The sequence below is a fragment of the Vipera berus genome (assembly GCF_964194415.1).
Source record: "Vipera berus genome assembly, chromosome: 9".
Lineage (NCBI taxonomy): Eukaryota > Metazoa > Chordata > Lepidosauria > Squamata > Viperidae > Vipera > Vipera berus.
This window is the reverse complement of record NC_138212.1, coordinates 223,838-247,576: the sequence shown is the minus strand read 5'-3', so window position 1 is coordinate 247,576 and position 23,739 is coordinate 223,838. Positions and strand designations below refer to the sequence as shown.

Sequence of the window (23,739 nt, the reverse complement as noted above, 5' to 3'; positions counted from 1 at the left end):
GATGGAGAGGAAATGGTTGCAGAGAGAAAAGACTTTGTGAGGACCCGTTTGCTCTACAGCGGTCCTCCAAAAGCAGCACCCACCACCCTGGAGGGGCTGGAAAGCCCCCTTGTCGTTACATTCTTGCCGCCCAGGCCAATTCCAAACACACCTGCGAACCAGAGTTTGCTGGCCCCTCACCAGGAGAAGAGAAGCCCCAGTAAAGAAGCTTCATTTGGCCTGATGGTAGCAAAGCCAGCTTGCTGAAAGGCATCAGTCTTGGGACACTGTGAAGACCGATTTATTAATGCAGGTGCTTATCCAAATGTTGGCTTCCTTCTCCAAGAACGCCCCGGCAGAGATGCCCTCCTGACATCCCAGATGGAGTGGGACCTGGTTCCTGCTGCTTAGGTGGAAATGGCACTTTGAGCACAGGAATTTGCTCACTTCAGGTCCCCAGCAGCAGGTGACCGGTGCACGGGAAGAGCCAGCCAGGATTTCTGGATGCTGGCATGGCACTGAATTTGTGAAGTCCCACCTTGAAAGTGGCACGAAAGGGAAGAGGAAGGGGGGGGAAGAAGAGTTGCAGGTAGGACTGAGTCCTTGCCTGGGTTAACTGCTGGACTGGTTCTGTGCAGAGCTGGACACAAGTGGTGCATCGATGGGTAGCCCAAAGATGAAGCGTGACGCAAAAAGTAATGGAATTAGTTCACAGATTATTTTTTATTCAAACGCAGGGTAGAAAACAAGCAGCAGCTGTAGAACAGGCTATCTGAGATAGTCATAATCTAGGAAAAAAGCAGTTACCAGATCTTTTAGGTTTTTAAAAAAGGCCACTTTGGTTAAACATTAGAATAAAAGGTTTCTGTACATTCAGAGCACATGGAATAATTTTGCCCCATCTGAGAAGAGGGAGCGCCCCCCCTAAATTGCCCTTACTCCTTACAATTTCCCAGGCCCAGTGCCCCCCTTGGTGCCACAGGAGGGCTATGGACAAGAAGACCACGAAGGGGGGGGTACCAAGTGAAGGCAGTGGAAGCAGCCTCCCCTGGGTAGCCCTTTTGTCCCTGCGGTCTCAGCATCCTCCTCCCGCAGGCCCGTCTCCCACCAGCCCCCCAGATGAGGGGTGTCCCCTTGTTTGCAACATCAGCGTGAGGCCTGCCCTATTCCAACTGCTGCCATCTGCCCTGGTGCTCCCTTTTGCAAACAGAACACCTGTGGAACAGCCCCAGCTGCTTCCCCACTCAAAACTTCCAGCCACCCACCCCCCATTCTAAAGTCACAGAATTAGTGCTATCCAAGGAGCTGGGGTAGGGAGGGCCCCGTCTTCTAATGGAAAGAAGCAGGTAACTCCTTTGGCCCAATTGCAATCAGTGCCGGGAGGCAGAGGCTTGCCCGGTCCGCATCCCTTTCTGGACTGGCTCCCTCTTTCGAGGCACAGCCGGGGTTCCCTTCCCTACAATCTGCCCCTGCTGCAAAGGAGGAGGGGGAGGGGCAGTTAAAAAAGGAAGCCCATCAGTTAGGTGGCTCTACGCATATGCCAGCCAGCCACCCCGCCCCTCCCCCTGCCAAGGCCTGTTCCCTCACGGTTAGTGCTGGACTTTACACGGTGAGCCAGAAGGGGGGGCACCTGATTCAGAGAGCCCCCTTTTCTGAAAGCTTCCTCCCCTCCCCCCCAGGGCCACTCTCTGCAGAGAAAGACACAGCCAGCAGCCTGAAGTTGCCCCCCGCCTCGTCCTGCGGGTGCTTGGAGACCTCTTGGGATCTGGAGCTTAATGCCAGTTTTGGAAAGCTGAACTTTCCGGACGGCTCCCCTTTGGTGGTGGTTTCTGCTTGGGGCCTGGGTGCAGTTACGGCCTTGGGGGCCAAGTCCCCATTGCGCTTCTTGAAGCCAGGGAGCGCGATCCTGGGGGGCTTGAATTTGGCAGCCTTGAGGGCCGCAGAAATGGTGACACCGCTGTGGGCTTCCTCCTTGGCCTCGTCTGCCTTCACCAGTTTGAGGCTCAGCTCTGGGTCGCTCTCAGCCCCCTTAGAGGGGGACAGGAGCTCCACCTGGGGCAGCGGGATCTTCCCCAACTTGCTCGCCCCACCCTGGAGCAGCCCCTCTGCCCTCTCTCCCTGGAGCTGGGCGGCTCCCTCGGCCTTGGAAAGGCCCAGCTTGGGCACCCTCACTTTGGAGGAAGCCACCTCAGCTCCCCCGTTGAGTTCAGTGGCCCCCTTGGGCCTGGAAAGGGAGAGCCCGAAGGGGGCCCTCAGTTTGAGTTTGACGGCCTTGGCCTGGCTCTCCTCAGACCCCTCCTCCTCCTCCTCAGACCTCCCCAGGGCCAAGAGCCCCCCCTGCGCTTCCATCTCCTGCCCCACAAGGCCCTCAGGAGCCTCCGGCCCCACCCTGGGCAAGAAGAGGCCAAACTTGGGGATCCTCACCTTGAGTCGCTTCCCTGCATCTGAGTGGCGGTCTGTCTGCTTCCCTTCCAGATCCAGGGATCCCCTCTGCCTGGTGTGGGGGACCCCCACCTCATACTCAGCGTAAGTTTTGAGACTTGGAGCAGAAATTTCCAAGCCAGGGACCTTAAAAACCAATTTCTTCCCCTCCGGCTCTCCGCCACCCACACCCCTCTGGCTTGGAGCAGTCTCTGTGCCCTCCTTGGTACCTGCTACCCCACATGCAGTGATAGCTATTTTGGGCATCTTCAGCATCTCCAGCCCCCCCTCCAGGTTTGTTGCCCCTGCCACCTTGGCCTCCTCTCCCCACTCCTGATCCCCAGAGAAGCTGACATCGGGCAAAGCAATCTGGGGCATCCTGAAGGCAGGCGCTGCCTCCTTGGCAGGGGGGCAGAGAGGATGGGTATCCAGGCTCAACTCAGCCTCTGGCTTGGACACTCCAAGGGACGGGAGTTTCAGCCTGAATCTGCTCTCCTCGGTTCCCATCCCAGTTTCTCTTTCCAGCTTGCCAAGGTCCTCTTTCACCCCTGTTTCAAAGCCCCAGGCCTCTGTGCTTCCTCTGATTTTGGGAGGCTTCAACTCCACTTGGGGGACCCAGGGCAAATCCTCTTCACCCTGCCCTTCTCCCACTGAGCCTCCAAATTTGGGCCACTTTGCTGAAGGAGCGCCTACTGTGTCCTTGGGGGTCATCCCTGCCCCGTCCAAACCCACATCAAGCTCTAGCTCCGGAGCCTTCACTTTTGGGGTGCTGAGTTTTGGCAGCCCCATTGAAGGTATCTTGAACTTTGCTTCTGTCCCTTCTGGGCCAAGATCCCCCTTCACTGGAGGCAGCTCCACCTCCGGCAGCCGGGCCTTGGGGAAGGAAATGTCCACTTTGGGCAGCCGTACCTTGGTGCCCAGGGCAGAGGCTTCAGTCACCACCTCTAGGTCTTTCTCTCCATCCTTCCCCAGCAGCTGCATGGCCGCCTCTGTCCCGCCCGCCTCGTCCTTCCCGAGTTTTGCCAGCTCCACCTTTGGCAGCTTGATCTTGGCCCCTGTGCCAGGGGCTGCCTGGAGAGCGCCTTCTTCTCTACCAGCTGTGGACAAACCAATGCCTAGCTCTAGTGTGGGAGCAGACACCTGGATGGAAGGCGCTCCGGGCATCGTGAGCCCTCCCTCCTGCTGCTGGATCTCAGCCTTTGGTGCACCTCCTGCTGGCTTCTCCACAGTTGCCGCTCCTTCGGCTTTGGTAGTAGGCACAGCAATCTCCACTGATGGCACCTGAACCTCGAAACCAGGACTCTCCGGCTCTGGGATCGAACCTGCCTTGGCTCTGGGGGCAAGCTTTGGCAACTCTACCTGGGGGAGGACTTTCCCATCTATTTCTGGAGCTGAAAGGTGGAATTTCTTTCTCTCCCCTTGGGCCGTCAGAGTGGGAAGCTTCAGCTGGGGCATCTTCCCAAATGGGCCTTTGGGCTTCTCCTTCGGACTCTCAGGGACCTTCTTGGCTTTGGCCTCTACTTCTCTTCTCACGAGGCCCAAAGAAGCTATCCTGAACTTGGAAGCAGCCTTGGCGTCCTCCAGCATCCTGGGGTCCGGCTGCCCTGCCGAGCCCTCCTTGCTTACTTGCAGCTTTAGCTCCCCACTCTCTAGGGCACCCCACTCTTCCTCCTTGCCTTTGCCCCCAAAGCTCAGTAGTGAGATTTTTGGCCCTTTAAACTTGACCCCAAGAAGTTCAGGAGAGCTTCCCTCCCCGTCTCCATCATACCATCCTTCCATGCCTTGGGGGTGGCCAATATCCATCTCCACTGTGGGCAACCTCATTCTGCTGTCCGTAGTTTTGCCAAGCCTTTCCTTGGGCCTTTCCATCTTAAGGCCTAATTTGGCATCCTCTGCCTCTGCTTCCCATTTTGATTTGGGGAAAGAAATCCCAAACTTTGGCAATTTCAGCTTTGAACCCAGGTCGGCAGCTTCTGTGCCCTCCACTCCAGACACCGCAACCTCTGGACTCGTTTTGCTCCAGACTTTGGGGCCAGAAATGCTGAATTTGGACAGGGCAAAGCGGGATAGTTTCGCCTTGGCCTGACTCTCGGCCGTCGTCTCTGGGAGACGTACTGATGAGATCTCCACAGTGGGCAGCTTCACCTTGGCTCCTTCTAGCTCAGCCTTTGGCCCTTCGGCGTCCACCGGCTGCTCCTCAAAGCCAAGGCCCACCTTAGGGAATTGGGCTACCATCCCAGCGAGGGGTGGCCCTTCGATGCTCTCCATCCCTGGCTCCATCCCAGGCCTGCTCGCCGCACACTTTGGAAGGCTGATTTCTACCTCCAGTTCTCTGCTTAGGGTCCCTAGGGTGACCTGGGCTTTAGGTCCCTGCTCAGAAACTTCTCTTTCACGCTGCACCAAACCCAGCTCCACCCCAACGCTCGGCAGCTCAATGTCCAGCGCAGGCAGAGTTGCAGGTGGAACACTCAGTGGGGTTGGAGGAACGGTCTTCTCAACCTTTGGCTTCTCAACTGCAGAGATGCCCACTTCTTGCTTTGGCACCTTAGGAAGTTGCACACCTGGCACTTTCATTGCCGGCAAGGAAACATCCACTTTGGGGAGGCTGACTTTTGTTCCCAGGTCTCCTTCCAGCTTCGGCATTTTGACCTGGACTGGAGGCGGGGAGGGGGCTGCCTTGACAGGGAAATCAAATTTTGGGAGGGATATTTGAGGCATTTGAAACTTAAATCCAGCCCCTTCGGCAGCCCCTTTGGGTTTTGCCCTTCCAGAAGCGGCAGCTGCTTCCCCCATTGCCTTGCACAGATGCATATCCTGGACTTTGGGAGCAGAGATGTCAAGAGACGGCACCCTCACCTCAGGGAGCCTCGCCTGACTACCGCCGGCTGCTCCAGCTGCCTCCTGGCTCTCCAAAGGCTGCTCCCTCAGGGAAATCTCCAGGCCAGGCAGCTGAATTACAGAGCCCTTCGTCTTGTCTGCCTTGGGGCTCTCTGGTTTCCCCACGCTGACTTCCACCTGGGGCAGCTTGCCTGCTCCTCCTCCTTGGGCTTTGGAGCCCAGCTGGGGTAGGTTGGCCAAGGGGAGTCTCCCCGGGATTTCAGGGCTTTCAACTCCTGTCTTCCCCTTGGGAAAGGAGAGCTCTAGATCCACACCAGCAGTCACCGTGCCCAGAGAAGGCGCTGCCCCCCCTCCTGGTCTGAGCTGCTCCTCCAAAACTTTTTCCCGACTTTCTCCCAGGGCCATTTCCAGGGCAGGAACCTTCACCAAGGGCAGCTTCAGTTCTGCTTCGTCAGCAGAGACCCCAAACGTGGGGACTTTGATCCTGAGCCCCTCTCTTTTAGGGGCAGCCTCTTGGGCAGCACACTCCAACCTGGGCAGGGCCAAGTCTACGTCCACCTTGGGAGCTGCCACTTCAGCTGCAGGGAGCTTCAGCCCCGTTTGGAGAAGGCTTGGGTGGGTCTCCAGCGCACTGGCACTTCCTTTGGGCAGGGCAGCCTCCACTTTGGGCCACCCAGCCCGAGACTCCAAGACCACGAGGCTCTCGCCTTTGGGGCCAGGCTCGAGCGACTCCTCCTCAGCCCCCATTTTAGGCAGAGGGAGAGCAAATTCAACTTGTGGGGCTTGGAATCCCACTTCCATTTTTGGCCCGGCTTCTTCCTTGGGCTTCTTTGTTTTGGAAAAAGGGATGATGAATCGGAACATCTTCCCCTCTCCTCCTCCTCCCCTCCCTGCCTTCTTCAATTCCAGGCCAACGTTGGGCAGGCCCATGGCAAGGTGGGCCTCGGCCGCAGCCGCTTCCTTGACCTTTAGGCGGGGGAATTTCAGTCTGTGTTGCTTTGTCTCCAGGGAGGACAACTTCCTTGAAGTGTCTGGACCTGGTTCAGCCACGGCCACCTCTCCAGCACTCCTGGCCTTGCGCAGCTTGAAGAACTTGGGGAAGGAGAATTCCACATCAACCGGGGGGCCCTCCAGCTTCCCGACTGCCAGGTATGCCTCCGTCTCCTGCAAGCTCTGTGACACCATCCTCCTCCTCCTCCTCCTCTTCTTCCTTTTCAGGGAGGAGAGGCTCTGGATGTTCTGAGGAGAGAAGAGGCAAGGAAGGGGTCAGTGAGCCTCCCCGGCCGAGAGGCCCGAGGACGCTTCTCCTGCACTGAACTCTGCAGCCTCTGGCAGAACTCCTGCATCTAAGGGGTTCTCCTTTACGACTGACAGGGAGGGGCGGGGGGTTCCTGCCTCCGTTTTCTCAAGCCAGGGAAAGTCAGCATCAACCCCCTTTTAGGCCCTCTCAGCCTTGCTTAAAATGAAGGGGGACTCCAAGGACAAAGCAGGAGAGGGACGAGGGCCCAACCAATCTTTCTGTAGGAAGCAGGAAGGTTGGGAAGCAAACAGAAACTTGCAGGCTGTTGGGAAAGGAAATGAGCAAAGATCCTGCTTCGAGCTGAGCAGATCGGTCTCATCGCCCTCCGGAAACCCACCAGGAGCGCCTGCAGAGCGACCTGAGAAAGCCGATTCTGATTTAGATCCACTCCGTAAGGGGGCAGATGGAGCCGCTCCTCCTGTCTTGAGTGGTGCACAGTACAAGTGAGAGAAAAAAGCAGCAGGATTGAATCTGGATTCCATTATAAATGCAGCTTGCATTTTAGATGCATCCACTGCTGGAATTGCCCTTTAACGGATTTTTAGTCGTCCTGCAGAAAGCTTACTTATTAGCAATCCCCCTCCTCAGATGACTGCCTGGGAGATTCCCAGTTCTTTTTATCAGCCAAGAGAAGCCCAACAAAAACTACTTCCCTGTTTCTCCTCTGAACTTGTGCTGAGAAAGAGGCGGACTTTGAGGACGGTCGATGGATCTCCTCTTGTGCTCAGCCTTGGTCTGGGGCTGTCGCCTCACCCTCCCTGGGTGGCTGCCGTGCAGAGGAAAGCAAAGTCTGGGTTCCTGGAGGTAAAACACACCCAGGACTGCCAGAGTCACCTACCAGCTTGGCCATCTTGGCTTTGGGGCCTCTCACTTCAAAGACAGTGGCTCCAGGCTTGCGGGAGACGTCTGTGCTGGGAACCACCCGCTTCAGGCAGAAGGAGATTTTGTACGGTTCAGCACACTTGAGGATCTGCAGGGCATCTTCGTACTTTATGTTGTCAAAGTAAACTCTGGCACTCAGGAGCTGATCCCCTGCAAGTGGCAAGATGGGTGAAGGAGGATGTTAAGGGCATCGCGGCAGGCTGGTTCCCAAGATCTCTGGCCACCAGGCAGCCGTCCAGGGCACGGCACCCGCTCTCCCGCGAGTACAGCCTTTGAAGGCACGAAAGCAGAAAGGCCTGAGCAGTCACACAAGGCAGTGCTCCCATCTTGTCCTTCCAGCCCTGCTGCCAGTCTCTGCTCACCCGAGTTGGGCTCTTCTGGATCGCTCACCTTCCTGGAGGCTCAGCACTCGCGCAGCTGGGGAGTCCTTGAGCACGTCCTTCACGAAAAGGCCTTCCTTCCCTCCACCGGCCACGCTCAGCCCCCTGGCTCCGGCTCCAGCCTCAGTCTCCACCACCATCTCCAGCAGCTCAGAGGCCTCGATGGTCTTCTGCAAAGAAAGAAGAATCCATCCATCCATTCTTTCATCCTCTGGCTTCCTGGGATGGGAAGGGGGGTGTCACTCTACTCAATTTGCCACCTGATAAAAACTGGCTGTTCTGGGAGACTCTTTTTACAAGGCTGCTTGTCAAACAGGACGACCGCAAGGAACGGTAGGCCTGGAGAAAGCAGAGGGCAGCTTAAGGAAGCATGTGCAAAGGGGGCACCTGTTTGATGACACTTGCAAAGCTGTATTTGCATCAGGAGGCAGATGCCAAAGCTGGCTTACCTCTTCTGCCAGGTACACCTGCTCAGTGTGGTCCTGCAGGGGACCATCAGGTGAAGAGGGGACCCTGCCCCCCCCCAGCTTGACTTCACTTGCTCAGCTGAGCCGGGGATCTCCCTAGCTTTCAAGGCAAGGCGATATGAGAGGGCCCCCCCATTCAGAGTCCCTGTAGCCATTGAAGCTCTTCAGCCTTCCACCATGCTCACCTCCATTGCAATGAATTGTGCTGTCATCCTGGGGGGTGGGCAGCAGAAGGATGTGCCCCTCCAATTCAGGACCTCCTCCCTGGTTTGTGCCTTTTCTCAGGAGGACCCCTTCAGTACCACATGAAGCTTCTCTTTGTAGTCCTGGAAGGGAATGGAGAATCTCAACCCGGGTAGAGATTCTGCAGGCTGCAGAGGTGGGAGCACCAGCCACGTTCCCTGACGGTGCTGAGACACCCCTAACATCTCCCCTGCCCTCAGCTGAAACAATGATTCTTGAGCTTCAAGAATCGCTCCACCTCCTTCGCCAGAGACCCCTTGGAAAGAATCCTCTACCCCTCCCCCTCTTCCTCCCACCCTAGGCCCTTCAGAATGGGCCCAGCACTGCAGCTGACCCCCCCACTAGGAACAGGGAGCAAAGGCATGATTGCTGGGGGGGCTAAAACCTTCCCCTCCCTGGGTTGTCATGGAGTAGGCTCATCACCCTCCTGCAGGCACCCACAAGCCCTCCTTGTGGTCCAGCCTTGGCATGGCACTTCCCCCCCCCAAGCTACCCCTTTTTCCAGGAGGAGGAAAGTGTCTCAGGCTTCAGAAGAGCACCCAAAGCCCAGAGATGGAGGAGCTTCCCTTGTCTCCAGTAGAGCCAGCGGCAAGGAAGCTGAAAGCCAAGGAAAGGCAGGCTGCTGTGATTCTTTCTACCCCTCCAGAAAGTTCAGCTCTAGCTCCCATTAACAAGGGGGGGGGAGGAGACCGGAGGCATTGGCCACTTTCAGAGTCACAATGCCCAACTGCCGCTGGTAGGATTGCCCCCCCCCCCGGCTGAATCCAGCCAGTGTGAACTCAGCCTTTCCTTGGTATGCTTCTGCCCCCCCCCCAGTGTAGTCTCATTCTGTTCCGGTTCTGGACAGGTGGGCAGGCAGAGCAAACCGTCCCAAGATTCTTTTGCTTAGAAGGAATCCAAAAGTATCTGCCCAGCAACAGAATTCCTGCCCAGGTGGGAGAAGGAGGGAAGCAGGCAGGGTGGGGGGTGGGGGAAGAGGATTTCTGAGAGGCAGATTTAAAGCAAGGGGGGCATCATTGGGGAGATGGCAGGCCCCATTTGCCCAGTATCCGGCAGGAATCCACCCCTGTATCAGCTTTCCAAAAGGGCTGAGTAAGTCAAAACGGTGAGGGGCTTTAGCGCAGCAGCAAAGGCAGGGAGGGGCACAAGGGACCTGGCCGTCTCCGAGCTCCTTTGGAGTCATTGACAGCAGAAAGGGTGAAATGGCACCTTCCTTGCAGGGAAACTCTGCCCACAGCCTGGAGTTCGATCCTGACAGGGCTCAAGATTGACTCAACCTTAAGAGAAAATTTTTATAAAATGTTTTATAGATGGCATCTGGATCCTAAAAAGTTGTCTTGTATGTATCCTAATTTACAGCCCAAATGTTGGAGATGTGGCAGTTTGGATGCTACTTATTTTCATATCTGGTGGACTTGTAGAAATATAAAAGCTTTTTGGATTAAGATTTGGTGGAACATTCAAAAGATTTTCAAGAGAAAGATAAAGTTTACTCCACAATTATTTTTATTGGGTGTTATTATAGATTGTGATACTAAAGAAATTAACTTGATGTTGAATTTGATAACAGCTGCAAGGTTATTGGTAGGGCATTATTGAAAGAAGGATTGCTTGCCTACTATAGAAGAATGGATGCTTAAAGTGTCAAATTTAGCAGAAATGGCTAAGATTTCTGCTTATTTGAAGGATCATTCACAAGAAAGATACATTTCGGTCTGGAGAAGATGGATAGATTATATTCAGAATAAATATGGGACTAAAAAGTTCCATTTAGCCTATGAGTAAATTTTAAAGTATTATTATTAATAGTTTATTATAGTGGAATTTTTATTAGTTTTAATTATATGATATTATTATTTTTAGTATTAGTATTGTTTAACAACTTGGATATTGTATTGTTTAATAATTAGGATATTAATTTGTTTATGTTTTTATTATTATGTTTACTTTTAATTTGTTTATATTTATGTTAAAGGGGAGTTAAAGCGCATTATGGACTTGGTTATTTATATAGTTGGTTAATGTTAGATTATGATTATTATATTTGTAACCCTGTACTCAGCTCTGGGAAGTGGGGGAGGGAGAGGGGGGGTTTAGGGTGGGTCGGTTTTGGGGTTTATATTGTAATTTTTATAAAACTTTTTAATAAAAAAAAGATTGACTCAACCTTCCATCCTTCTGAGGGTGGTAAAATGAGGACCCAGATTATTGGGGGCAAATAATGCAGACACTGTTAACTACCCAGAGAGTGCTATAAAGCTCTGTAAGGCAGTATATAAGTCTAAATGCTATTGCTATTTCTTGTGCAAACTATTCAATTTATTGGACAGAATTTTGCAATGACTCTGCCTTATTTACACCACACCTTGGGTGCTTATTTTAGTTACTCTTGTTTTTGTTATTATTTAAGTTTGTGTACCATCCAGAGACATTGGGAAGTATACAAATACTAATAACAACAATTCTCAGTTATGTTTTAATTTAGTGGCAGCTTGGTGCACTGCTTGTTATGCCTTTCATCTGGGCAGGGGAAGCCCATGGGAAGGCCACCACCTCCCTTGCAGCCTCTGGGAAAGAGAGCCAGATCCTGCCCCATATGCTTTTGAGATAACCCCCTACACACACAGGCAGCAGCAGCAGCAGCAGTTCCTTTCCTGGCTTTCAGCCCAGCCCTGGTGGAAGCCATGGTGCTGGTCGTGCAGGGCATTTCATTCCCACGCTGGATGTTGGGGGCCCACGCCACTCCATTCCCCAAAAGGTCAGGGCTCCGTGCCAGGCATTCCCTGCCTGAGAAGACAAAGGGGCGCTGAGTCCCAGCCAGGCCTCTGGCATTGCCAGCATTCCAAGGAGAATTCCTCCACACCTCTTCAGAGTCCCCAAAGGCTCCTCCCCACAGTGGCCACTGAGCAGGAGCAGGTCCCAGGCGTGAGCATGGCAGCCCCCCTCCTTTGACCAACCAGAGGGGTCAAGGCTGCTGGGCTGTTACCTGTCTCTGCTCACCTGTGCAGCCTGTCCACTAGGGCAACTCAGAGGACCAGCCTGGGAGAACGAAGGGGGCTCATGGCAAGAGAGGAAAGGAGGTAACGTACAGCCCAGAGGGTCTTTGGTCCGCTGCCTCTGGATAGGCATCCCTGGCAGGGCTTGGAACAGTTCGTGGAAGTGTTCCAAGCCCTGCCAGGGATGCCTATCCAGAGGCAGCGGACCACCAAAAGGCGAAGCAGAAGCTGGAGTGTTTGAGTGCCTCATCCAGTTGGGCCAGGCCTTCCATGGAGCCCAGAAAGCAGCAAGGCTCAGCCAGGCCTGGTGGGAACCCCTGGAGGTGAGGGCTTCGGAAACTGGGACACAGTGATCGAGGCCTCTCTTGGCAGGAGTCCAAATCGCCTCTGGCAACAGCACAGTTAAGTCCCTTACACTGGCTGGAGCTGACAGGCCCGAGCTGAAAGCCAAGATCCATCCCCCACCCAGCTTCCCCAAGCATGGGCAGCAAATTAAAAGTGAACCTAGTGAGGTGTCAGGCTGAGTCCGGTGAAGAACTCCGCAGTCCCTGAGCCAGCCGGAGGAAGACCCTGACGCGGCTTCAGGAACTCCCCTAATGTAAATGGAAGAGGCAGAGAGCAGAGAGAGCTGCTCCCACTCGGGAACAAGAGAATCGGGGGCTTGTTCGGGTCCCTCCCCCCTCTGCTCACAGCTGAGCTGCTAGAAGGTTGGGGAAAATGTCAGGCATTCTGTAGTCTCAGCACATCTCAGGAGGGGCAAAATAGCAGCCGAGGCTGCAGTTCCACCCAGCAAAAAGGTCCCAGGAAAATGACTCAGCCTCCTTCCCTCAGATGGGCAGCCCAGATGCCAGTTCAGACGCAGGTGCCTCAAGGAGACTGGCCTTGCTAGACCGCTGTGCCTGTTGTGCACTTGCGCTGGACATCGGCCTGCCCACCCCTGCTTTGTTCACCTTGAGAGCAGCCAAGCCCTGGCTCTGGGAAAGCAGGTCACAAACCCAGTCAAGTTGAGCTGAGGGGAGATCACAGGAGAGTTAGTCCAGAACACATGGGGGTGGGGTGGGGTGGGGGTGTCTGAGCAGGACTTTTGAGCTGTGGAAACAGCAGAACAAAATGGTAAAATCAGAGACACCTGAGAGGTCAAGGGGAACAAACATGAAGTAAAAAAGAGAACTTTCTCCTTTGGGTCACCCACCTGCCTCACCCCAGCATCCTGGGCTAATTCTGGGTCCGGATCCTGATAAACACTTCCAGCCAGATGCCCTCAAATCAGTGACCTGCTCCTTCCTCTTCCTCTCTCCTTAGCAGGTTAAGACGGTCCTGTTTTGAGAATCCTCTTCTCCTTCCCGAAAAAGCAGGCTGGAGGAGCAGGGACTGGAGAGAGACAGCCTGAGCAAGGGCAAAGGTTGGAGCTGGGTAAGAAGGGAGAGTCGGCCCTTTTAGGCTGAGCTGTGAAACTACACGGCCCTCAGGCTTCAGGGATGGCTTCCAATGACAGGCCCAGCAGCGGAAAGTGGGAAGACTGGTCTGAGCCATTCTCCTGCAGGTCAGGCCCAGAGCTGGGAGGAATGAGGCCTTCCCATCTCCCATGCTGGACTCCAAGGATGACCACCAAAAGCACCTGGGCCCCTCAAAGCCGATTGCAAGGACCAGTGGCAGCCCTCATGCCCCTCTTGGTCTGTCCCCCTTTATCTTGGTTCTGGTCATCCCCCAAGAGCCCTGTGCCCGCCTTCCCGTTTCCCTCGGCCTGTCTGCAGCTTCTGGGCTCTGCTCCCCTCTCTTTCCAAAAGACCCTCCCTTTGAGGCCCCTCCCTTTATCCTCTCCTTTTACTTCCCTCCAAACCAGACTGCAAAGTGGGCTTCCCTCAGGTCTCAGCAGCTCTCAGGAAAGGAACCGACTCCCTTCCTGAGTTGGAGCACCAATTCTCGCTTCCGGTGTTAAATACAGGAAGACGAGCCAAGGAGCTTTCCTTGGGTTCCAGAGTTCAGATCCAATCAAACAGGAAAAGCCCATTTGCAGTCAGCTAGAAGCTGCTGCCTGGTTTCTGAAGAAGCTGCCATCTCTGCGAAGGGGGCTCTTCTTGTGTGGGTTGTCCCAAGCCACCTGGACCCTTTAGCAATTTGAGAAGCAGCTTTTGCGAGATTGGAGAAGCAGAGCCCAGGTGCCTACAGGTGAGCACGGCCAGGGGACAAAGCCTGGGGCAGTCCAGCCAGCTTTCCAAGCCAGGAGGAGCAGGCTTGACCATACCAGCTGTTGTCATGTGTCCTGAAACAGTCACTCCAGCCAGAAGAGCCACCCCCAGTTTGCTTTCTTTTAAAGAGCAGGAGGGACACTGGGAGGGCGGCTCTGAGGCCACCACATCTCCCTTGCAAAAAGCCTACTGGCCACCCACAACGATATCTACCAATACCAGGCCACCGTACAGAGCCACGAACCTTGGCTGACCTATGGTGCTCCTTTGGATACTGCAGACCAGAACTGCTGCCCCGAATTAAGTAAAAGATGGGAAAAGGGAAGTATCAATCAAAGGTTGAAGAAGCTGCCTGGCGCCTGACCCGGGAACCAGCGGCTCGGGACATTTTGCAAGTTTGGAAGGAAAAAAAGCTAGGCCCTCCAAATAGGGTTGGGCCAGGCTCGGCAAGGTCCCTCGGCCCCCTCCCCCCTCGGCACTGGCTTTTCCTGGGCCGCCGGGCAGCCCAAGAAGCTCCTGGTCGAATCCGAGGGGAAGGGGCTGCCGGGTCAACCGGGAGAAAGCTGACGGCGCGCCGTCTCCTGTGGCCGGATCGGGAAGAGCGCGGAGGCTCGGAAAAAGCCGGCGAGTTGAGCCTCGCCCCAGGCGGCTCCCCCGGCCAGCAGATCTCCGACGTCCACCTGCCCAGCGAGAGTCCAACTCCGCGCGCCCCTCCTCTTCTGAGCTCCGCCGCGTCCAGCGACCCAGGCTTGGAAGGGGCCGAAGGACGTCGAAGCTTCCCTCCCCTTCGCACAAGGACAGCGTCGTTCTGTCCAGCGAGTCGCCCCGGTCTGTCCGGAGAGGACTCGCCGGTTGGGGAAAAGGGCAAGCCGCGAAGAGCCGGCCCCTTCGGACTTACCCGAGCCGGTTCGTGCGCTCCGCTCCGCAAAGCTCAGCCGCATGTCTGGCTGAGGCGCTCCGGGCGCGGTCCAGCAGGAAGGGGGCGGCTCTGGCCGACCCTCCATCCCGTGGGCGTCCAAGGCGGCCGCGGCGGGGCCTTGGCAGGGCCTGGGCGGCGTCGAGCCGGGTCCGAGGCAGCCCCGCCCAGAGACACGTTGCGACCGAGACGCCACTCCGACCCTCCCTCCGCCACAGAAGGCCCGTCGAGCGGCGAGGCGGTGCGAGTCACGCTCGGGAAGGGAGGGGGGAAATACACCTGGGGAGGTGGGGCTGCGCATCCCTCGCTCTCCGCAAAGGACCCTGCCGGAGCTGCCGACTTGCATCTTTGCGGGCTGAAACCCCGCGTCGTTTCTGCTAAGGCAACTCTCGGATAAGCAAGTTGTGTCTCATCTCCTGTGCCAAAACCGGCCAAGATTACCGGGAGAAGCTGCTGGGAAAGGCCCGTCATTTCATCTTGCCTTTCCGTGTGCCTCTCCCCAGCAGATTTTCGGTATTCAAGGAATCCAAATACACCTCTTTACCCAGGCAGGCATTTTGTACTTATTGCATTTTTAATCTGTATTTTAATTCTGTTTTTGCTTTTAAGTGTTGTCTGTGCAAACAGATAAGCAGATACCATATGTCAAATAATGGCAACAGTAATGTCAGAGTCACTTAGAAGAATTTAGTTTCCTTTGGCAGTAACAAAAACATGCAAAACTCTGCACTCATCTCACCCCTCCAGCACCACAGAGGAGGCTGGAGGGGATTAGGGGAAAAGTCCCCCACTTCTTTGCTCCATGTTTTAATATCAGTCTGATTCACAGAGCAAGATAAAGTGAGACAGGCTGGCCTTGTGTGAACTGCTGTAGTTGTGTCAATAAACAGTAACTAGTCAAAACACACTTTAATGCATTGTTCAGCTCCAACCACCATTCCAGGCTGGAATCTCATCAGGCAGGGCAGAGCAAAACCCAGAGCCCACTTTCCTTGTTTTCATTCATAGCTGGGTTGTCACTGTGGAAGAAAAACTGTTGGATTAGACGCGCCCCCATTGATCCAACCCCAAATAGTTCTACATTCTACACCTTAAATTGGTGCCAAATCAATTCAGAATTTGCCCTCTGCATGAACCTCCCTATCCTGGAGTTTCTCTCCACTCCAGCAACCACTTTGGGTCTCTGTACAGGAGCCACAGCCTGCAGGCCGGTGGTCTGTGTGCAGGCAGCCCTTCCAAGGCCAGCAACGTCCCATCCCTCATGGAAGCCCCCACCTTCTCCCACAAACTCTCCCTCACTGCTCTGCCTTCCCAGGATGTCCATCAAGGGGGGTTGTCTTCCTCTTCCAGTGCCAAATGAGGAGTGGCCGGCTGCAGGTTGGGATTCTAACCTGCTGGGGGGGGGGGGAGTTGCAATTACTGTGGCTGTTCCAAGACAAGAGGGGAAAGCAGCAGTGGGGTGCACTTGGCCGAGAGGCTCTGGGGGCTTTGGGGGCGGGAAAGAAGACCCTGTACCAGCAAAGATTCTCTTCCTGTCCCTCCTCAAATGCACAGAATACACGCAAATCCAAGTGTTGAATTCTTTAAAGCACTTTAACAGGATGCAGGTTTTTCACTTTTTCCAATACTTGATGCTCATATAATAAATTACCCTCTCAATCTCACCACTCTTGACTGCCCAACCTGTGGGAGCCGCTTTATCTACTCACATAGAGACCAGCCCATTGAAGCTCCCCCACCCAGGCAGCTCCCGAAGGTTCGGAGGCACCGTTTCACAGAGAAAACTCGGAGCCCTGGCAAAGCCCTCCAACTGAGACAGATCAAGCCCTTTGTGCAAGAAAAAGATTCTGGCTAAATCAGAGCCTCTTTAAGCCACTGCAGAATTTTGCTGTAGCAGATGACCATTAGCCTGAAATTGAAGACGGCAAGTAGAGTACCCAACTTATTTAAAGTTGGTCACTTTTCTTTTCAGAAAGTTTCCAAAGAGGTAGCCGTGCGAGGAGCTGGAAACAGTTTTACAGAAGATGCAATGAAGAATTTGTTCTCTGTGGCAGCGGCTCTTTCCCCATCTACTCCCATTTTCAGCAAGCAACCAGGGACCACAATTTTCGTTGACGGTGCCCTTACAGTTCCTGTACCCCCACAAGCACATCCATGAGACAGTCAAGGTCTGCCAGATCTGGCCTCTGCTCTCCTGGTAAGCAGAAGGCCTCCTTGAAGTTGGGGAGGCTGGTGGGCAGCCACAGATCACAGTCATACATGGAGGTGTCTATGTCCTCAAAGACCCCCTCCAGGCTATCTTCCAAGAGGTAGCCACCAGGGCTCAGAAGGTCCAGGGTGCTAGAAGGGCAGGCAGGGGGCGTCCATTCAGCCTCAGGGCTGAGCAAACACAGCTGGCGCTCTTCGGGATGACCAATATCACTCGAGTCGTCCAAAGAGGCCTGTAAGGCAGATGAGTCCCCGTTGGAAAGGAGGAGGCCACCTACGTATGGGGACAGAGAAGGGGGTGACATCAGCCTCCCGCTGGGCTCTGACAGGTTGCAGGCCAGGGCACTGGGCATCGGGCTGCCCTCAGAAGGGTCCTCCTGGCCTAAGGTGGCCTGGAGAATAGGGGCAGGCCCTGGTTGCATCTCCCCCTGGAAGCGACGGAGCGTGTTGGCCACCAGCACCAGGTGCCGTAGGTTGGGTTCAACGTGTTGCAGGCTTTGGTGGAGCTTGGAGACAGACAGGCTGAAGAGAGAGCTGCACGGCGTGGCTGCAGCAGGCTCGGCCTCCTCTTCGGTCCACTTTCGCTTCATGGCTTTCATCAGCCGGTTTCTGGAAAAGAACGGAAGGGAAACCATCAGCGATGCCAGCCTCAGCCTGGCCCTAGGCAGTGGGCCCAGCTTGGCCCATGGGTCAGCCCTGCAAAGCAGGCCAAAGGACAGGCAGAGCAAGGATTTCAGGGATGCTACTTTAGTGTTGCAGAATATAGTTGTAGAATGGAACGCCTACTGAGTATCCCTTTGCCCCACTCCTATGCAAAGACCCAAGCAAGGTTACTTCCATTTTTTCCCCCTCACCCGTTTACTCAACTGTTCCCTCTTTCCTTTTCAATATCACCTCTCTGCGTCTTGCCAAGCTTCCCCTCTGATCTCCAGGCACCTCCTGACCCAGTCTCAGGCCTCCCATCCCACCCTGTCTGCCATCTGGAGCAGGAAATGTGTATCTGGAAGGTTGCAATCAATTGGGGGGGGGAGACAATGAAGACGACTTTTGGCTTGGAGCAGCTCTTTGGCGGGTCCCGCGGCGATCTTTACCCCGCACGTTTCCCAGCGGTTCACGTTTCGGAAACCAAATCACTTCCAAAAGTTGCCGGCGCGGAGCTTGGCGACACCAGGGAGGACGGACGAAGTAAGGGGATGGCGGCCTGCAAGACTACCGGAAGCTGGGAGTCACCTCACCTGGCCTGCTCATCTCATGCCCGCGACGACGGAGCCCCTCCGGGGGAGGGAGAGGAACCAAAGCCACCTCGAGCGCGCCCGGACCGCCCGTTTCCCCGGCACGGCGGGCAAGCGCTTCCCTCCCGGCGTCCACCGGCTCAGCTACGCCGCTGGCCGGAAAGGGTTGGGCGCGCAGGGAGGGAAGGGCGCGCGGCGATCCCCAGCCCGGCTGCGCGCGGCCAGCGACGGAGGTGCCTGACCTGCCCGTCCCTTCCTGGGCGGGCGGGCGGGCGAGCGGCGCGGAAGCGGAGGGTGACTCACGCCAGCGGCAGCCGGCGCCTCCCTCGCCCTGCTCTCCCCGCCTCTCGCGCCGGCGGGCCCCGGTTTCACCTACCCGGCTGCTCAGAGGCCACTCAGCGGGATCTGGAAGCCGGCGCGTAGCCAATCGGCGGCCAACATGCCTCCCCCGGCGATCCAGGCGAATCTCTCCGGTTGGACGAGTGGAGGATCGCTCGGGGCAATGCGTTGGCGGAGGAAGCCTTCGCGACCAATGGGAGCGCTCTCACGAACACCTCATCTCCATAGAGTGGGAGGACGCAACGAAAGGAAGGGCGCCCGACCGAACCAACCCACGAGGCCACGCTGATTGGCTGGGCAGGGGAGCGGTTTTGGAATCTGTCCAGCAGGGGGCGCTGTCGCGGAGCCCGCTGCTCGATTGCGGGTTGAGGAAAGGGCGACCCCTAGAGGCAGTGCTCGCAGGCGCCTTTCCCTGCGGCTGAAGGCGGGCGGCGTTCGCAGCAGCCTCTCTCCTGCCGCGCCTCTTCCGAGCCTGGGGGCACCGGGGTGAGGCTGTGCGATTGCCCTGAGGGAGGGCGGGGGTCCCCCGGCGCAGGACGGTTCCGCTGCGCTGGGGCTGGTGGAGGACTGAAACGCCCTCGTCCCCCTCCTCGGAGAAAGGTGAGGTCTGAAAAAGCGTCAGGGCCGGGTTTCAAAAATACTCCCACTTTTTAAAATATTTGGTCAACTGGAGGCAGCGAAGACAGCTAACGCTCGGGCATATTTCCTCATCACAACAACCCTGTGAGGTAGGCTGGCCGAGAGAGGGACTGGCCCAATCACCCAGTTGGCCAAAAAGGAGGATTAGAACTCACATCTCCCGGTTTCTAGTGCAGCCTGTTCACTGCTGCACCAAACTGGCTGTTGTGTTATATGAATCCAACTAATCATGGCTTATGCAAAAAAAACCATAGTCATGACAATATTTAATTGAATCGTTGTGACTACTAGCTCAATCTTTTATTTTACTATTCTGTTTTTTCATGTTTCCCTGCATGAAAAACAGTTATTGCCCCAGACCTCCAGCCTGGCCACTGAATGCCCATCCATGTTTATTCCCTTGACATTTGTGTGTCCCAGTGCAGGTGCGACAATGGCCAGGCAAGATGCAGCCCCCCAAAAAGTATACCCAATGTGTTTGGGGCCACTAGCAGGGAGCAAGAATCTCTCCCTGTGCGCTCCACTCCACTCTTCTCCCTTTTAACCAAAACACGAAGAATTAATGGTTCGGCGCAAGATATTATTGAAAACTCCTTCCAAGAAGAGTTCTTAATTAGATCCAAGTGATCACATTGCCATCCAAATAGTTTGGTATTTATTTGAGTAGCTGCTTATGCTTTGTATGCTTTCAAGTTGCACAGACCTTTGCAAGCATTAACATGAATTAAGGTTTCTTAGCAACACAGGAGGAAGATTAACATTAACCTGGGGATATTGTTACTTGCCCTCCAACCTTTTACTACTTCTGATGGGTTTGTTTATAGCTGGATTCCTAATTTTCAAGGTGGCCTATGCATCTGCTGATGGAAGGAGCTTGGCTACTGCCTTCCACTTAGAACACAGAATCATTGGGTTGGAGGGCTTCCAGTCCAAACCTCTGCTCGAGCAGGAGACCCTAGACCATTTGTGCTGTGCAAAGGCTTTCCTCGGTACAGCAAAAATCACTGCTGCCCAAAGAGTCCTTTCTGCCATGGGGAGGAAGTTGCAGACCACCGGCCCAAACAGGGGCCAGAGCCCACCCAGCTGCATTTGGATTCAGGGGAACTTCAGCGCACAGGGACTGTGGGCAGCTGGTCTGCCTGCTGCAGGGCGCGGGGGGGGGGCATCTGCTGCCCTGCTGGACTTTCTGTGAGAGGGGGGAGGCACTCAGTAGCACAAGGGGCAGAGGGGGGCAAATGCATGCAAGGCAGTGATTTCTCCGGCCTTCTGAGGAGGGGTCATTCCTTGGGATAATGCCTGGATAGGTAGACATTTTTCCCATCATACTCAGATGTGGTCAGACACTTGAGAAAGAAGTGCCCCAGGTCATGCTTGGAGATGACTCTGGCGCTACTTGAGCTGTTCACGGTTACAGTGTAGTCACCGGTGAGGGGCTGGTCACCTGCAGGAGGAAGAACACCCATTGCCAGAAGCCGCATGCCAAACCCAACTTGCCCAGCCCTTCAGGGAGCAGCCCTAGCTCAGCCCACAGTTGGTTGCTTCCTGATTTCTGGAATAAACCATAATCGTAGTTCTATCACACACTCAACGGAAGCCAATCTGGCCACTGGGCGTTATTTACCTTGGGACAACCAGACCGAGCACGCTGCCTGGAAGAAGAGGCAAAGGAGCTCATTTAAAAGAAGCATTTTGACCAAGCTCGCTCTTCGTTTAGCACTGAAAATGGGGTGCATTTCTACATTAGGAGGTTCTGGATTACCCCACTGGTGAAAAAAAAATTTGTGCATGGATGATTTTGCTGACTACCTCCAGAGTCACAAACCCTTCCTGTGCCCAGATTGACCTGGCGGTTGCTGGCCACTATGCTCCCACCACCCAGGTCTCCCCCCAGGGCACACCTGCAATGTGAGGCGGCATGACGTAGACACAGTCCAGGCCTGACTCTTTCAGGATCTGCTGCATCCGGACATGGTCTTCGGTCACTGGCCGCAGCTTGGCGGGAACTTTTTCCAGGTCCCACATCAGGAAAGCTACAAGCAGAACCCCCAAGAGAAACCCCTTGTTGCAGTGCCTGGGTCTCCCCTGCAAAGGCAGCCCAAGGCCGACTCAACTTGGCCCACCTCTTTGCGGGAGAGGGTGAGAGCGTCTAAGGGCCTTGGGAGCCTAAGCTTAACAGCTCAAGATGAATGGCAACAATGGAAGGACTATGGAGACCAAGGAAGGCAAAAACCTCCTTGCAGGAATCCCAGGCAGCTCAGCACACCCTGTGGGGCCCACCCCCTGTTTGGTCTGGAGAAGAGCAGAGGTGAGGCCGTCATCCCCCTTCCAGCTTACAAGATCTACAGCTGGCTGGAACCATCGCTCCATTCTCTTAACTCACAGAGGCCCAATGCAGTTCTCTTCCCCAAGGAAACCCGGGGCCATCAGACAGGCGGCAAGGGGGTGCTTTCTGAGCCATCACTCAGTGGGAGATCCTGTCTAGGAGGCAGGAGAACATGACCTTTGTGCGGGATGCCTACCTGAGAGACAGACCACCACTTTGCGGATGCCGCAGGACTTCATGGACTCCACGATGTTCCGGGTGCCTTCGGACATCATTGTGGTGGGACCTGAGAGGCAGAGAAGAAAAATCGTGTGAGCCAAAAGCCTCGGAACAGGGAGAGGTGGGGGAGGAAGTGCCACCGCTCCTACTGAGGTCATTGCGGGTGCCCAAGATGATGATCACACCGTCCTGCCCGCTCACGGCTCCATCGACATCTGCCCGGTTCAACACGTCTCCGACCACCACTTGCGCTGGCTGTAGCTCAGGGGGCAGCCGGACGGGATCCCGTACCAGCACCGTCACATGGTAGCCTGGCAAGGGGGAAGAGAAAGCAGCTGGTGAGGCATCTTCTCACAAAGCAATTGGAGGGAGCAGCAAAGGAAGCTCAGAGCAGGCGGGTGAAGAAGGCTTCAGTCCTTTGCCCTGAGCAGGTTAGCAAGGGGGGGGTCGCTTCAGAGGAGGAATTTCTGCCCCCGCCCTCCTGGCCAGCATTCTCGCCTATCCTTCTGCTCCTCCCACTTTGGCCACAAGACTTTCTGTTCCCTTTAATGTTTAATTGTCTCCTCTGGTTGTTCAGCATTAAATGCTTTGTCTTTTTAAAATAACCTTAGGTAAATTTCTTCTTGTCTTGTCCACATGTTTAAGACATACATTACAGAGGAAACACTAAACCTGTTTGGCCTGGCAACATTTTTTGTATTGCAATTTCTTGTGTGGTAAAATGTTCATTTTTGGAACATTCCACTCTGAAGTCTTTTTTTAGGGACTGTTTTATACGTTCTGCCAGTGAAAGACATTTTACGCTACTTGCTATCTTTAAATGGGCCCTTCTAACATTCTCTTGTTGTGGAGGCATTTTTCCTTTGAAAATTAACCAGAGCTGCATTGGGCAATTCTGGCATTTCTCTCTGCCTCTGTGCCAGGTTTGAGACCAATCCCCTCTAGGCAGCTCAGCCCCACTTAAATGAAATCCAAGCCCTCCCCCTCTCCCCCCTATGCATTTCAGGTTGCCTTGACTTCCCGCTTCCATCCATGGCTTCACAAACAGCTGACCCAGAGGACCATTGTACCTTAAAACTCAGAAGAAGCCCAAGGGTTGCTACAACCCACCAACTCTCTCATCCAGAGGATAGCTGGGGACCCCTTTTCTCAGGGGGCTTCCATAACCAAAACATCAATGGCAGCAAGCTTTGCCCCGGCCCCTCTCCTGTCTCCCATCGCCAATTAGTTCAACTCCCAAAGAAGTTGCAAGGCCCCTGCAGGGCTGGCCACATACCCTCCTCCTTATCACTGCACAGCACAGGGCAAGCAGGGGAGGGGAGGGTGCCAGGCGACTTGTGATAGCCAAGGCCTTGCTTCCCAAGTGCCTAGCAGCCCCAGCCACTTCAGCCTGCAAGCACATTGGAACAGGACCAGAGCTGCTTCGGGGTTCAGGTCTGCTGGCATCACCTGCTAAACCAGCCATGGGGGGGTGGGTGTCTGGGGAAGCTCCCAGACCTGGGCCATTCCCTGAAACCACACTATGGATTATGGCCTCACTCGTAGCACCAATACCATGGAATAACTTGCAGGTGCAATGCCAGCTGTGGAAATGCACCCTTGATCTGAAGCCTTTTATCTTCACCAATCCCACTTCGCAAATAAACAGTACATAGCCGCCGGGTAGAAGTCGCTGCTCGTTCGGTATTCGCCTCCCACCGCCCCCAATTGTCAGGCGCTGGGGCGTTTCTCCGGGGAAGCAGCCGCGTCCCGCGCGCGTCCTTTCGCAGACGGGGGACGATGCGCCCCTTCGCGGTCCCCTGCTTGTTCTGCCCCCCCCCGCAGGCTGACGCCCCTTGCCCTGCCTCACCCGCTTCCAGGGCTTGCGCCAGAGTGGCCAGGCCCGTCATGCCGGTGGCGCCGAAGATGGCGATTTTCTTGCAGGCTGCAGCAACGGGGCCTCCGGGCGCGCGGCTTCTCTCCATGCCGTCGCCGTTGCCTCCTCGCCGCTCCAGTCCAGGGCCAAAGCAAGCCCTTCCGCTTGGAGCTCCGCCCGGGGAGGTAGGGCCAGTGGAAGGCGGCGCCTCGCCACTTCGGTTCCCGCGGCGAGCTGTGCGCCCGCGAGCCGCAGCGGAGGCCAGGGGCTCGAGCCCCCGCGGGCTCGCAGCGGAACAAGCAACCGTCTCCTC

At 55.4% G+C, this 23,739-nt stretch overlaps 3 protein-coding genes across 6 annotated transcripts; all 3 read right to left on the bottom strand.

Annotated features, from left to right (window-relative positions):
• Positions 1-717: 717 nt before the first annotated feature.
• Positions 718-13,148, bottom strand: PRX (periaxin). Its single transcript, XM_081335396.1, has 5 exons — positions 12,699-13,148; positions 8,453-8,593; positions 7,811-7,970; positions 7,377-7,570; positions 718-6,477 (listed from the first exon to the last, which is right to left on the bottom strand). Exons 2-5 carry the CDS (start codon positions 8,477-8,479, stop codon positions 1,615-1,617), a joined length of 5,244 nt encoding a protein of 1,747 aa, XP_081191522.1. The 5' UTR covers positions 8,480-8,593; positions 12,699-13,148; the 3' UTR covers positions 718-1,614.
• Positions 13,149-16,205: 3,057 nt separating this feature from the next.
• Positions 16,206-18,597, bottom strand: SERTAD1 (SERTA domain containing 1). 4 transcript variants are annotated; one of them, XM_081334572.1, is made up of 2 exons: positions 18,428-18,597; positions 16,206-17,428 (listed from the first exon to the last, which is right to left on the bottom strand). In XM_081334572.1, the coding sequence occupies exon 2, from the start codon at positions 17,416-17,418 to the stop codon at positions 16,735-16,737; it is 684 nt and encodes a 227-aa protein (XP_081190698.1). In that variant the 5' UTR covers positions 17,419-17,428; positions 18,428-18,597; the 3' UTR covers positions 16,206-16,734. The 4 variants fall into 4 exon arrangements, with proteins under 4 accessions (XP_081190698.1, XP_081190699.1, XP_081190700.1 ...); XM_081334573.1 differs by lacking the exon at positions 18,428-18,597 and adding an exon at positions 18,055-18,405; XM_081334574.1 differs by lacking the exon at positions 18,428-18,597 and adding an exon at positions 17,911-17,950.
• A 1,059-nt stretch (positions 18,598-19,656) lies between these two features.
• On the bottom strand, positions 19,657-23,616 carry BLVRB (biliverdin reductase B). The gene is made up of 5 exons (XM_081334670.1): positions 23,421-23,616; positions 21,721-21,882; positions 21,549-21,638; positions 20,928-21,059; positions 19,657-20,470 (listed from the first exon to the last, which is right to left on the bottom strand). Exons 1-5 carry the CDS (start codon positions 23,533-23,535, stop codon positions 20,307-20,309), a joined length of 663 nt encoding a protein of 220 aa, XP_081190796.1. The 5' UTR covers positions 23,536-23,616; the 3' UTR covers positions 19,657-20,306.
• Between the last annotated feature and the right edge of the window lie 123 nt (positions 23,617-23,739).

What these genes read in the sequence shown, in the direction of transcription:
- BLVRB (XM_081334670.1), bottom strand. Translation starts at nt 23,535, where the DNA reads ATGGAGAGAAGCCGCGCGCCCGGAGGCCCCGTTGCTGCAGCCTGCAAG. An exon ending in GGCGCAAGCCCTGGAAGCGG is followed by an intron (nt 21,883 to 23,420) that starts GTGAGGCAGGGC and finishes CCCCCTTGCCAG; the next exon opens with GCTACCATGTGACGGTGCTG. An exon ending in AGTGGTGGTCTGTCTCTCAG is followed by an intron (nt 21,060 to 21,548) that starts GTAGGCATCCCG and finishes TTCTGCTTGTAG; the next exon opens with CTTTCCTGATGTGGGACCTG.
- PRX (XM_081335396.1), bottom strand. Translation starts at nt 8,479, where the DNA reads ATGACAGCACAATTCATTGCAATGGAG. An exon ending in CACAATTCATTGCAATGGAG is followed by an intron (nt 7,971 to 8,452) that starts GTGAGCATGGTG and finishes CTTTCTTTGCAG; the next exon opens with AAGACCATCGAGGCCTCTGA. An exon ending in AAGCCAAGATGGCCAAGCTG is followed by an intron (nt 6,478 to 7,376) that starts GTAGGTGACTCT and finishes TTCTCTCCTCAG; the next exon opens with AACATCCAGAGCCTCTCCTC.
- SERTAD1 (XM_081334572.1), bottom strand. Translation starts at nt 17,418, where the DNA reads ATGAAAGCCATGAAGCGAAAGTGGACCGAAGAGGAGGCCGAGCCTGCT.